This window comes from Misgurnus anguillicaudatus, chromosome 5 (genome assembly GCF_027580225.2).
Source record: "Misgurnus anguillicaudatus chromosome 5, ASM2758022v2, whole genome shotgun sequence".
In the NCBI taxonomy this organism is placed as follows: domain Eukaryota; kingdom Metazoa; phylum Chordata; class Actinopteri; order Cypriniformes; family Cobitidae; genus Misgurnus; species Misgurnus anguillicaudatus.
This window is the reverse complement of record NC_073341.2, coordinates 41,585,820-41,599,743: the sequence shown is the minus strand read 5'-3', so window position 1 is coordinate 41,599,743 and position 13,924 is coordinate 41,585,820. Positions and strand designations below refer to the sequence as shown.

At 39.2% G+C, this 13,924-nt stretch overlaps 2 protein-coding genes across 3 annotated transcripts; both read right to left on the bottom strand.

The window, feature by feature from the left end:
* Positions 1 to 550: 550 nt before the first annotated feature.
* slc30a10 (solute carrier family 30 member 10) lies at positions 551 to 2,794 on the bottom strand. Its single transcript, XM_055169110.2, has 4 exons — positions 2,320 to 2,794; positions 1,851 to 1,925; positions 1,519 to 1,758; positions 551 to 1,333 (listed from the first exon to the last, which is right to left on the bottom strand). The coding sequence occupies exons 1-4, from the start codon at positions 2,792 to 2,794 to the stop codon at positions 885 to 887; spliced, it is 1,239 nt and encodes a 412-aa protein (XP_055025085.1). The 3' UTR covers positions 551 to 884.
* Positions 2,795 to 3,803: 1,009 nt separating this feature from the next.
* LOC129414993 (protein yippee-like 5) lies at positions 3,804 to 11,351 on the bottom strand. Of its 2 annotated transcripts, none has more exons than XM_055169126.2 (3): positions 11,206 to 11,351; positions 5,522 to 5,695; positions 3,804 to 5,192 (listed from the first exon to the last, which is right to left on the bottom strand). In XM_055169126.2, exons 2-3 carry the CDS (start codon positions 5,660 to 5,662, stop codon positions 4,968 to 4,970), a joined length of 366 nt encoding a protein of 121 aa, XP_055025101.1. In that variant the 5' UTR covers positions 5,663 to 5,695; positions 11,206 to 11,351; the 3' UTR covers positions 3,804 to 4,967. The 2 variants fall into 2 exon arrangements, with proteins under 2 accessions (XP_055025101.1, XP_055025103.1); XM_055169128.2 differs by lacking the exon at positions 11,206 to 11,351 and adding an exon at positions 11,142 to 11,166.
* Between the last annotated feature and the right edge of the window lie 2,573 nt (positions 11,352 to 13,924).

Here is a 13,924-nt window from a genome sequence, read left to right as displayed (position 1 = left end):
GGAGGTCGCATTTTTTAAGCTGCATACAAAGTTATTCTTAGTTAATCAAAATTGTTGTAATATGCTTATGACTCGTGAAAGTAATGCTCAGTTAACTTAAATAAACCAATCTTGATGACATATGCAGCCTACATATGCAACCTCAAGGGGCTGCAGCCTTTGGATTGAGAAATGAAATTTAACCAGCTTGTTTCAATAGTTTTCACAATATATGTTGAATTCATTAAAGGTGTAGCGGAGGATTTTCTCAAATTTTAGAAAAGAACCGCCTTCCACCCGGAAAAAGAAAATCCTCCGCAATACCTTTAAGTTATCCATACAGTTTTCCTTGAATCACCACTAAATGATTAAGTTGAATCACCACTAAATGATTAAGTTTGATAGAAAGGATAGAAAAAAATATTATAAACATAAAAACATTATAAGCTGAATCTTACATAAACATGCCCAGGTCACATTCCATCTTAAAATAAAAGGGAAAAAATATACTTTCTATGAAAAAAGATTTTAAAATTTCAAAAGGCAATATGGTTGTCACACTTAAGAAATATAGGTTTTAATAACTCTAATAAAAGATAAGCAAATCATAATTCAATATTTACAGTATGGCATTCAAACCATTAGCCTTTGTTGTACAGTACTAGCTAACAAAAATGACCTAGAGTCATTATTGAGAGTCAATCTCAGGAGGTTAAAGAGTAGTGAGAGTCATCATTGAGATTTTAAGTCCGAAGTACATCAGACAAAGTGTCTAAGTTAATAAATACAGAATTTAATCTCTTTTGTTCTATGAAACATTATAGGTCTGTTTCGGAGAACCAATCAGGATTCAGTAATGGAGTAAGAATCCAGTGAAACGGTCCTAAAGAAACAAAACTTTAAGGCTAAAATTTTGTGCTCTCAGAGCATGTGACTGGTATATGTTTGCTCTCTTTCTCTCTCAACAGGGCGTTGCTACCGTCTAGCATGTCAACAGCTTCATCCCCAGAGGGTGAGGATGGCCTTCCGTGAAAAACAGACACAGAGGAGGCTCCGGTAGGACAGCAGGAAAGTTTCATGCAGGCTGGGGACAGACAGGGGGCGCTGCAATGCCCTCCGTCCTGCTCTCCTTCAATGGGCTCAAACTGAACGGTCACACTGTGAACTCCAGCACGATGGAAGATTTCGAGAATCTCTGTGTGAAGTTTCAATATACCGTTTGTTCCCCAGGACGGATCGTGATGGTCAGTAGAGACTTTGACATGCAGGGTAGCCACATTACGTCCTTTGGTCAACTCCCACACATGGACATCGTGTATACTCACAACTCTGGTGATTTTGCAAACCTTCTGCACTGAGAAAGAGAGGCAAATAGGAGAGGACAGTAAATATGGTAGAGATACACAATAGCCAGAGAAGCAGTTAGATTTGGGCAGAAGTACATGACATTTGACAATAACCAGTTTTGCTACAACACATTCTTGTATTGGTTGGATGCAAGCTGAACAAGCCACATTCAATGAGAGAGTGTAAACTTACAGACAGCGGTCAGAGGCAGGTCGGCCGGGCACATCTGAAGCAGTATTCCTGTGGTTTCTTTAACCAGTGGAACAGCTGATGACATAATGATGGCCACCATAATGAGCGTTAAACTTGGATCTACGTAACACTGCCAGTTACACGGGGTATCGGGCCCCAGGGGCCTCACGTAGAACAAAGCTGAAGCCACAACCACCACGACTGACCCCAGGGCATCATTTAACACGTGAAGCAAGACACCTTAAGAAACAAGATAAACCACATAATTGAAACACTCAATTTTCTTCAAAACTTAGCTGTCAAACCATCAGAAGAAGTATGCTGAATGTCACCTCTTATGTTAAGAGGAGGTCCGTCATTCTGAGACTTCTCCTCATCATTAGAAGCGGTTTGGTCAGCCAGGCTGCCTGTGGACGGATAATGTACAAGCGTGGAGTGCAGTACTGAAGCCCGTGACACATACGTTAACCTGCAACCTCACAACATTAGTATGGCAAGATGCTCTGTGTGAGGATTATTCAACAAATGTCAACTAATTGATTGTTTTTATACGTTTAGCTGTTCGATCCCCATGATACACATTACATCAATGATAACAATTAATACACAAGTCCCTTTAGATTAAAGCATCTGCCAAATGTATAGAGATAAATGCAAATGCAGTAGCTATATGTTTGTGACTGGGAGTGAACTCAAAACATTGAACTCTTTCCTGGTTAAGTCAAGGTTGAAAGATGACACAAGAACCTTTATAAACTTAGACACCCTGTTTGAATAGTTATCTTTCGTTACAATAGTCACCTGCTTCCTCTGCATCCGGGCTTTTCTTGTCCGGCGCGTCTTTCTCTCGCTTTGCGCACAGCCAGCGGCAGTCCTGGAAGATCACCAGACCCACCAGATTCACGGCTAGACCCAACGAGCCCACGATCAGCACCAGCAACGGGTCATCGATGGCCTCGGGGCGCGCGAGCCTCTTCAGCGCCTCCATTGAGATGGAAAAGCAGAGCGCGGCCAAGAACACCGCGTTTGCCAACGCGCCGACCACCTCCGCCCGCCCGAGCCCGTACGTGCTGCGACCAGAGCCGGCGCGACGCGCCACCCGCGCCGCCGTCAGGCCGACGCACAGTGACAGAATGTCCGACAGCATGTTAAATGAGTCCGATACCAGCGCGATGGAGTTGCCCACGTATCCCGCCACGATCTCTGCCACGAAGAAGATCACGGTGATGACGAGCATAAAAATCAGGCGACATGTTTTTCCGCTGTAGCGTCCCATGGTCGCGCGTTATTCCGTACAAACAGCGAGGATGTTGATTATGATGATGATGCTGATGATGGAAAAGAATGGGTGTCAGGTGATACCGCAGCAGGTGTGTTTATCTGCACACTTTGTCACGTACAAACTTCATCACCTGCTCTCGCGTTACCGATCATGACTGAGCACTTTCCGTGCATTCAGCATATCAGACCCGCATCAGATCATCGGATGAACACGAGTTTGTTTTACTAAGAAACACAGAGTTTAAGACCGGAGCTATCCGGGTGCTTTTCGCTCACTGTCTCTTTGACGGGTTAGCTAGTAGTTTCGTGCAGGTCATCGGGGTTATTTATCTACGAGTCAAGCGTGCTCAGCATAACTGCACATTGTAAAACGAGTCATCTATTAAATAACCTTTGTATGCTATCTTCTGGCATATATTAAACTGAATATGGCTCTGTTCTAAACTTGTCATAAACTAATCGTATATATACATTTCAATCTTCAAGGTCTCTCTCCCTCGATCACACAGGAGGTTTATTTTATTGTATCATTAAGATGAATAAAGATTTCACACGCGTTTGAGTCTGGACTAGCACATCAAGATATGTTTAAGTGTCTTACTATGAATTGGTTTAGTGTTTAAACACTGTCAATATAACCTATACCTTGCTGTCTCAGCAGAAATTTGTTTTTTTTTTCCTTAAGGTTTGAATGACAGGAAACTGAAACTGTTGTGTAACCCGTAGTTTGTGTGGAAGGTTATCCGGTGTATAATCTGATGCTCTTTTAATACCTGCGGGTTTTAAGTAAAGCAAATTCGAGCTCTGCGTGCTGTTACTATAGCAACAAAACATCACTGAGCTTCACTGACACCAAATGATTCAGAGTAAACTAAAGAATTAACCCGAGTCTGAATCAACATAAAACTGAGCTTCTGTGCAGATGTACTGTTAAACTAACAAAAAGATAAATGTAACTGAGCTTAATTATCAAAGAGCATCGAAAAGCATCAAAAGCCACCGTCTTTATATTCAAGACAAGGTTCTTTAATGAGAATGTGAAAGCATAAAATGACCTTAATGTTCACACTTAAGGTAAAGGTAAAACAAACTGCAACCTTTAAATCAGCAGAAGTTTGAAGCTTCGACCAAATAAAAAAAACAAAATCACATTAAGGTCTTGAAGTCACAAATGATCAAATGAATCATAGTTTGGTGTAATACTCTTAACACATGCACGCAGAGTGCAGCTAATAGCAAACCTCCTACAAACTGGCCACATCACATTTGGAACATTCAGATGTAACAACGTGACCAAATGATTTGCTTTTCAACAAAAACATTTAAACAATATTATGTGTCTGTGATAAAGCAAATTCATCTAAGCCTGCTGTGTGCGCACACTTAAAATATTGAACATGCAATTTAACTAAGCACATAATCAATAAAGGCAGATCATTTCTAAATTGTTTAAATGGTGATAATGTGGTCATGTTCATTAGATCGTAATGACAGAAACCCTGTTCAACCAGAAAGGATTTAAGGCTTTTTAAATCCTTTCAGACTGAAATGCCGAACGCATTGTTTTCAACAAAAGACACACAACTCTGAGAAACTGGAGAAGCCTTGAGGGGCCATCTCACCCAAACCTTGACTGGAAGGTCAACCCAAATAAACCAGTTATTTACACAAAAATAAATCTTCTTTACTGGTCAGGTGATCTCTAAACCTGCTTGAAATATTAAGGGGACAATTTTTGAGAAACCCACAGTTCATCAGTAGAGACATCTTTCAGCGCATATATTTCATGTTCAATCTCCTAAATTGTCCAAAGTTCAACTTTATACACACTATGATAGAGTGCTAGCGTTAAGATACAACTTAACAATGCATTTGATGAGCAGATGTTTCTAATGGCCTTCTAAGCCAGCGTCTTGACTTTTATGTGGTGTTGTTGTTATCAATTAAACAAGGAAGAGATTTTGTCATCTCACAAATCTTTACCTTAGACACTGATTTGCATGGTTTTTGTTGCTGTAATTATTAACTCAGTGTCTCGCTGTCAGAGAACATCTACAGAGCTTGGGTTGTGTGCTGGAGGAAAAAAACACAGACGAAAGATCCTCACAAAGCCTGAATACATGTATGAAAGAGAGAAGTTGAGCTCAGATATGAGAGATGAACTCCCATCAGGACGTGTCGGAGGGCACGTGCTCCTCAAAGCCTTCGCTCTCCCTGACCAGCGCCCTCTCGAGGATCACACGACCTTCTTTGTAACGTTGACTGTCCTCAGTGGCGAACTCATAGATCCAGCCCAACTTACTGTTGCAGTTTTTACAGCTCACATCACGAACCATGTGTCTGCCGGTCAGCATCACACGATCCTGCACTTCACTGTACTGCAGATTCACCACCTGAAAACACGTACAAGAGCGGTGTGTAATATCAGTTTACACTATCAGTAACACAACACCGATGACGTGAGTGCCCGACATAAAAGCATTTTATGTATGAATGATGTTTTTACATACATAAAAAATAAACAAATGGAAAGCTCTCTATGGAAAAATCTGAGAAAAAATGTAAACTGCAAAAGATTTTAACAAGTTGTTGTATAGTTAGCCTGTAGCAATAATAATTCAATTGATATAAAAACAATAAAATTCTATCTCAAGTCCTCATTTATAAAGCAAAGGAAAGTTGTGCATGCGTGTAGCAGACAGTGTTGTTGTTGTTAACATGCCTTGTTGAATAGAAAGGCCCTGCCAGTGGCACCCGTGAAGCGTGTAGATATGAGCTCAGAGCGGTTGGTCAGGATGGTGTCACAGTTAGCACAGGAAAAGAGCCGCGTCCCGCCAATGTGATCGAGAAAGATGCGGCCCATGGCTCCAATAACAGGCAAATGCACTACAGTAACCTTTAAAAGACAATTTGACATCAGAACTCATTTTGTTGTCTGATTGTCCTCAATAGTAAAATTGTAAGAGTTTAATGATGGTGAGTTAAGAAAGGATTTCACAATGAATTATTTTACAACTTCATTAAACATTTTGGTTTACTTTAAAGAGCACCTTTTTCATTGCTAAAAACAACGTTATTTTGTGTATTTGGTATAATACAATGTGTTTGTGTGGTTTATGTTTAAAAACCATGTTTGAAAGATTCGCTTGCTAAGAGGAGTTAACTTACAGGCTGTGAGTAAAAGCGGGAGGATTTATGATAAAGTCGGTCTTCTCTACATCACCAATCCCAAAAAGTAAACTGTTGCCTACAATCCGTGTGTTTGTTGTATTACAAGAAAAGAGATTTACGTTGGAAATGATAACTTGCGATATCGTTTACTTTGGGGTTTGTACATTTTGCATATCGTTAACATGAACTAATACACACTTACACACCAAAGGAAATGTAAAAACATGAATCGGTTAATAGGTGCTCTTTAATTAATGAACCAATGACATTTTTTGCTGCTAACACAATGATCCAACAGTAGGGCTACAGGAACCCTGCTATTTAAATGGAGCAGTAGGAGATTAGTTTAAAAATCCATGGGAGACCACAGACATAGGGACAGTGTCAAACGATTTAAAACAGAAATTTCTCTGAATTTACAAATCCTCAGAAACTTTTGGGATAATGTAAGTACACAACTGTATTAAATATATCACAATCTGCAAGGGTTTTTTGGGTATTTTAATACAAAAATCTTGTTTTTCACAAAATGTTGTGGCTTTAAGAAACAAACCCCTTCTCTGAAGTGATTCAGAGCTTCAGTCTTGATGTTTCATTAATATCTACTGATACTCATCAACACACTGGTGATCTCACCCACGACAAAACTGATAAACTCATAAAAATGTATTACATGACTCGTTGGAATGCTTGATTCTAATTGGCCAGGTGCGACATTACTCCCAAGACAACAACCGCTCAAAATAATAACACACAGTAACAAGAAGGTTGCTGCAAATTATTTAGACAGGTACAATTTAATATTATTTATAAAACGGTTAGTTCAAATCCTTGATTCTGATTGGTCAATAGGTGTGCTTTATTCACGATAAAACACTGCTATGACCGCTTCACCCAACAGTTCTATTTAATATCACTGCGCCCTTAGCAACACCCTTAGCAACACATAAACATATAATGAGACAAAGTCTGAGAACAGTTTGTTGTTTTTATTTGAGCTTTCATGTTGTTGTTCGCAGTCAGGGACTATTTTTTCTAGCGGAAGGAATGCTTTTATTGATTTAACTTCATGAAAGTTGCACTAATATTTTTTTTACTTTAATATTGTGTGGTAACCGTTTTATAAAAGCAATAAGGTACTCGAGGCAAGTGCTGCATCGTGAACAAGCAACGGCCGAAGGGGTTGCAGGCACTCCGCTTCGCGTCGTGCCTAACAACGCCCCTCAGCCGCTACTCACTCACGACACAGCACAGCCTCTCGTACCTTATTGCTTACATAAAAGTTAAATAAAAATAAGTAAGAAAATAAATGTGTTTTCCTTGCGGAAGGTGTCCATTCATTAAAGGTCCCATTTTTCCTTTTCCCGTTTTATAAACTTTAGTTAGTGTGTAATGTTGCTGTATAAATAAAACCAGCAAAATTATGAAACTCAAAGTTCACTGCCAGGCGATATATTTTCTTTAACAAAATTCCTCTTTCAAAGCCTACAGCGAACAGCCAGTTTGGACTACAGCCCTCTACTTCCTGCTTTAATAGAGACAGAGCGCAGCGCGTCACAACCTGAAAACCATGCCCACCGGGGGGGGAAAGCAATCCAACAGTCTCCATTGACTTTGTATTGCAAAAGGCCGTCTCCTTGTCATTTCTGGCTTATAACAAAAAACTGAACAATGCCCAAAAGCCGCCTTGGGACAACACGCACAGCCAACAAGCCAAAGAACACAGAAATGAGTCCCCACAAGCCGTCGAGCCGCAAAACCCAGTCCCCAAGGAGAACAAGTGGATCGCAGACTACGTTTCCCCCTATTGGACGCAGTTTTACTAATAGGAGTACTATGAAAAGTTGCCTGTTTCCATTTCTGTGTCTAGACGCTCGTTTTTTTGGGGTCGACAGCTTATAAAAACGTATTTATTTATTTTTTTGGCGTGTTAGATGTACACCTTGTCACACAGCAGCTTTTAGGTATTATTCTGTTTAATCTGTAAATACGTTTTTATAAACTGTTGACCCCAAAAAACGAGCGTTTAAAAGACACAAAAATGGACACAGGCAACCCCTCACAGCACTTCCACCAGTAGAACTGCGTCAACCAGGGGGAAACGCAGTCGGCGATCCACTTTATTCTCCTTAAAGACTGGGTTTTACGGCTCGACAGCTTATAAAAACTTATTTCTGGGTTCTTTGGCTTGTTAGCTGTACATATTGTCACACAGCAGCTTTTAGGCATTATTCAGTTTTTTGTTATAAGCCAGAAATGACAAGGAGGCGGCTTCTCGCAATACAAAGTCAATGGAGACGGTTGGATTGAATTCCCCCCCGGTGGGCGTGGTTTTCAAATTTGCATAACTGCGCTCTGTCTCTGTGAGGTCAGTAGAACAGTTTTTTGACTAAACTCCGCCCACAGGAATACGTCAGTCTACAGCTAAGCTAACGGCAAGCTAAGCTGCTATCGAATCACATCACACAAAACAAACTACACAATCAAAACTCGCTATGCATTTCTAAAGGAGGGACTTCATAGAACAAGGAAGACATCATCCCATTTTAAGGACAGTGAAAACAGCGCTATACAGATAAGTAAATGTGTGAAAAATACCGCTCTTTTACATGTGAACACATGAACACATGTTACATTGAGCACTGTTACCACAATCAAAGCTTAAAAAACACAGAAATAGCGGGACCTTTCACACTCAGTGGACAAAAGCTCACTATAGAAAAAAACATGGCTGCCTGCCACAGAAGATGTTGTGTCCACACTGTCACCCAAACCAAATCCAGACAGAGCTACACTTTCTAACCGATCTGTATTATGGATACAAAGCTGTGTGATATGATATGAATGCGTCTCTGAAGAGAACTGTCTCTAGAAAAGTCTTGATGCTGTTCCCATTTTATCTTATCTCAGTATAATGCCTGATAAAGAGCTCTTTATAATCACACACACACACACACACATTACGGGGAAAACACTGTAAGAGCACCATCTACAGTCACAGAGTGAATCTGCACTTTTATTCAGACCTTCTGGTGTTTTTGTTTTGTGCAGGTGTTTTATTTAATTTAATCAAATTTCACAAAGCTGAAGTCAGACCACTCTGTTTTATTTTCTGCAGATTTCAGTTCCACCACACCTGTCTGTAATTATCAAACAAACCCTGAACACCTTGATTAGCAGCTTTAGCTGTGTTTGATTGGAAAATCTGCAGGACGGTAACTCATCAGGAGAGTTAGAGACCCCTGATATAAACTACAGAACAAATCAATCTAATTTAAAACAAAAACACCTCCTGATACCACAAGTATGTTCCATATTTAACCATTGTGCTTAAGATCAATAAAAATCAAACAATAAGTAACTGATCTTTGTATTAGGATAACACAAGGACTACTGTGTGATACACTGGATTTCCACCAACTGTGGAGCGGCTGCAGATCGGCTCCGCTGCGTTACGGCTCCGCATTCCGCCAATACCCACCAGTTCCGAATTTGTCACAGAGCGGCTGCGTGCTGAAGTGACGAGGACCCATGAGGTCTCGCTAATTCATGTGATGATCGCGCGATATCTAGTTCTGTCGCTGACGCTTAGCCGGACAAGCCCAGATCATGACATGAGATCTCGCGAATTCAGGTATGATTTCTTCATTCATTATTGTTCTTGTATTGTTTTCTCTGTAGTTTAATTTATTGATTCAGTGTGGCATCTTTAATTTAATTTGTTAATTCTGTGCAGCACAACTAAAACTCTCGCAAAGAGTTCTGGGTAACATGAGCCGTATAGTATCCAAGGGGCAACCTTCCGATCTCTCTGATGAAGCCAATACGGAAGTGATTTAAACTACAATTCATTGACGAGCTGCTAGAGGCTCCATAAGGGAGTCAAATCCCAAAGACCCCCATGTTAAAATGCCCATCTTTACAGCAGAAAATAATATGTTTACAGCCTGGTACAAAAAATGATTTTGGACTTTTTAGCTAATTTTGCTCTTCATGACAACTGTGAGGGGGGTGAATTTTTTATAACTCATCCAAACTCTGCATAATTAGGGCGTGGCCACTTGAGTGACGAGTGAACTGTCACTGCTGTCACTAGAGCTGAGCTAGGCAGGTGTGGATTCAGCAACCAGCCACCTCCGCTTCACCCATGTCCCGCCACATTACCCATTTTCTGTGACGCGCAGCCAAGATGACAACTGCAGGCCACCGCCTACCTTTGGCTTCAAAAAAAGCTTTTAACAAACTTATAGGTGATGTCATGGACACTATGTCCATATTTTTTTACAGTCTATGGTTGGTTAGTATCCATGGATATACACAAAAACAGTACACCATCAGAACTTTATGGATACCCATTTTGACATACTATGATTTGGGACAAAATAACTCTAATTTCAAACACTATTTAAGATGGATAGTATGCAGATTGGGACGCAGGGTTAGACCGAAGGATGCTTCGAAGGCAACCTTTGTTTCATGTCGTGTCCTTTATTTGGCCTCTCTTGAAGGGTGCATGAAGTGTGCAATAACCAATTCCTACATTACATTACAAAAACATCGAATCCGCACTTACTTTGCCCAAATTTTACTGTGAAACATAAGCCAAAAAAAAAAAGTTGCAAACGAGTCAGCACAGAGCTCACCCAATTTCATTATGATATTTAAGGTAGAATATGTTTATAGAGACGAAGACATTTGTGTTATTGTCTGTTTTATTGTAAATTATTCACATAATGCTAAACTGTCCGTGATGTTAAGATCTGGGAGAGCACAAGCGGTTGGTACATGATTCACATTTACTGTACTGCATTAAAGGAAAGTTAAATTGACATTATTTTCAACTTCTCTATTTAAAGTTTTCACGCAATGACGACAGGGGCGGCTACCGTCATGACGTTGCCAACTAAACCGTCTCATTTTAGGGTTTAATGTTGAGGAAGACCCTAACCTTGCGTTTGAGAAAGTCTCAGAGAGAGTAATGTCATGTACGGATTAGGACATCCACCAACTAACTTAACCTTTTATCACTAACTGCACACAATTCATCAATCGTTGCATTCATTTATATTTACTCACTGTCGGGAAACAATAAATAGCTGTTGCTAAACAAACAAAGACATATTTCCTTACTGCGCGTTCACAAACAACACGGAACATAAAATGTTACGAACTCGGAAATGAAATATCACGATTATCTGGCTGTCTGGTGTGATGTTCTGGGCGTCGTGTCCTTACCAGCCCTTTAATATAAACGGTTTCTTTTCGTCTTGTAGCTTTTTCACACAGCTCGAGCTCAGCGACGTTTCTTCTTCTTCTTCTTCTGGTGTTTTATGGCGGTTTGGCAAACCAACGAAAAAGGTGCATTACCGCCACCTACTGATCTGGAGTGTGGAGTGAGCATAGATTTGGAAGAAAGAAATGCAAAAAAAAAAAAAAAAAAAAAAAATTATTTAAAACCTAAATTCTGTTTATTATTCCTATGTTTTTCAAATATTTAAATAACACTTCTTGAATTCTTGATTGCCTACCCTCTTTTCCTAACAATACTTTTAAAGAAAAATTTTCAACTCCCATACATCGTAATTCTTGTATTAATTGAAATCTCTCCCTTTCATATGCAGAACACTCCTTAATAATATGTATTACTGTTTCTAATTCTCCACACTTGTCACATTCTCCCGATTCATGTTTACCTATTTTAAATAGACTATAGTTTAATGCTGTATGTCCAATTCTTAGTCTTGAGATAATGACATCCTTCTCAGCGACGTTTGGTTTTCTTTCTGTGTATCAACATCCGGTGCGATGGCGATGGCGTCATAGAGGGTTCGGATCATAGACATAATAACTACATAGACCGCGCCCTGGCGGCTGGAGCGTACGTCAGCGACGCCGCCATCATAGCCCTGGCCGGACTGCACTCGAAACACATACAACTGAACGGGGGTGCTGTTTTTTTTTATATATAAAACCACTAACGTTTACATTTCTCAACCGATTTCTCTGATTTATAATTTACGAGGATTTCAAACACCTTTTTTGTCTCTTCTCACTGTTTAGACTTGAAGAATTAATAACATAAGGAATTGTCAAAACTTGTCAAAATTTTTCTAAACCTGAGGTAAACAGAATATGCAATGTATATACATTTATGCATAAACATTTTTACATTATGTATAAATACATGTGACCCTGGACCACAAAACCAAGTTACGTTATAGATTTTTTTAAAACCAAAAATTATTAGTATATTATGTAAAGAATAAGATCATGCTCCTGAAGATATTTGGAAAATTTCAACAACAGCGATAAGCCAAAAGAGAACAGCAAAACAAATCTTTTCATTCGGGTAAACTGAGTACATTTGGGACATGTGTCCAGATGAAACACCTTAAATAAGTTGCGTGCACTGGAACATAATATATAATATTTTATATTATATATATAAATTAAAAAATAGCGTTTTATATATACCTAATAAGTACACAACCCACACAAATATATTATACATTATACATTATATTATACATTATACATTATAAATATATTATACATATGTTTTAAAATAATTTTTAATGGTAAAATTTGGCCTTCTTAAAATTAGATCGCTTACCAAATTCAAATTCAAAACCTGATTCAAAAATATTCTGGAGGAAAACAGATTTTGTGTGCTATGTGATCTTAGTCAAGTGGAAAGTGAATCTCATTTTCTTTTGTATTGTACACATTATGGAGAGAATCTTTGTTTCTGGAAGTTATACGACAAATTTCTGAAATATTTTGGTATGATGATGATCAAAAATTACTATGCTTGTGTAGTCATGGTGAGTATTTAAGTTTGCAAATTTTGTTTCAAAGGCCTGGAAAAGAAGACAAGCTAGCCTGTTTAATTAGATTTCATTTTGATCTGTGTAGGACTACAATAAAGGAGAATACAGTGGTGCATGATTATATATATATATATGCTGGTACTTGAAAATATACTATTACTATTATTATTTTGTCTCTATTGCCTGTCTTTTTTTGGGAGTGTTGTATTCGAGGTACTCTGGATCTGTTTATCCTGTATGTTTATTTTGTATATTAATTATTTTACTTCTGTATATTAATGATGGTGTCTTGCAAGCCCATGAGGGCTGGGCGTAACCTTACGTATGACACAATAATAAAACTTCATTCATTACGAAGTTCTAAACGTAGGTTCAGGAGGAGCCTAAACATTCAGGCCTGTCAATCATCATCATCATGGGTGTATATAAGGCAGCCTTCAGGCCTCTGCGTCCAGATGCTTTCTTTTCTGGCATCCCTCCTCCTCCTTCAATCTGTCTTTCTTCCTCTTTGCAGTTTCGTTGCAGGGGGTTGAACTTGAGGCTCGAGCCCCAGCCTCGCTCTCTCTGAAGGTTCAGAGCTCCCTTCGAGGACAGCAAGCCAAGTTCGTTTACCATTAATCATTAAGACCTGAATGCGCAGGCGAACTAGTGAACCTTTATTAATTCATACCAATAAATAACCTATTATCAATTAAATCATTACAGACCAAAACTTAGATGTGCTCTGCAGAAACCTGGCTTAAAACAGACAAGTACATTCGTTTAAATGAATCCACCTCACAAGACTTTTATTATAAACATGAACCTCGCTTAAAGGGGAGAACGGTTGTGTGTGTGTGAGGAATAGCGGACGAATGAACCCAATAGCAGACGATGTCGGGGAAAACAGAAAACACTTTATTTTAACAAACACAAAACCCACGAGGGGGTACACAACATGAAACATAAAACTGACAGATAACACTATGACTATGACTATGACTATGACTATGACTATGACTATGACTATGACTATGACTATGACTATGACTATGACTATGACTATGACTATGACTAGATAGCTTGACTAGAATGTACACGAAACACGAGCACACAACAAAATGATCCTGCACAGAACTAAAGAT

Excerpts from the sequence above, each read along its gene's own strand:
- LOC129414993 (XM_055169126.2), bottom strand. The coding sequence starts at position 5,662 with ATGGGCCGCATCTTTCTCGATCACATTGGCGGGACGCGGCTCTTTTCC. Across the intron at positions 5,193-5,521 it reads GGGCCTTTCTATTCAACAAG|GTGGTGAATCTGCAGTACAG; the intron begins GCATGTTAACAA and ends ACGTGTTTTCAG.
- slc30a10 (XM_055169110.2), bottom strand. The coding sequence starts at position 2,794 with ATGGGACGCTACAGCGGAAAAACATGTCGCCTGATTTTTATGCTCGTC. Across the intron at positions 1,926-2,319 it reads CCCGGATGCAGAGGAAGCAG|GCAGCCTGGCTGACCAAACC; the intron begins GTGACTATTGTA and ends ATCCGTCCACAG. Across the intron at positions 1,334-1,518 it reads CCTGCCTCTGACCGCTGTCT|TGCAGAAGGTTTGCAAAATC; the intron begins GTAAGTTTACAC and ends TCTCTTTCTCAG.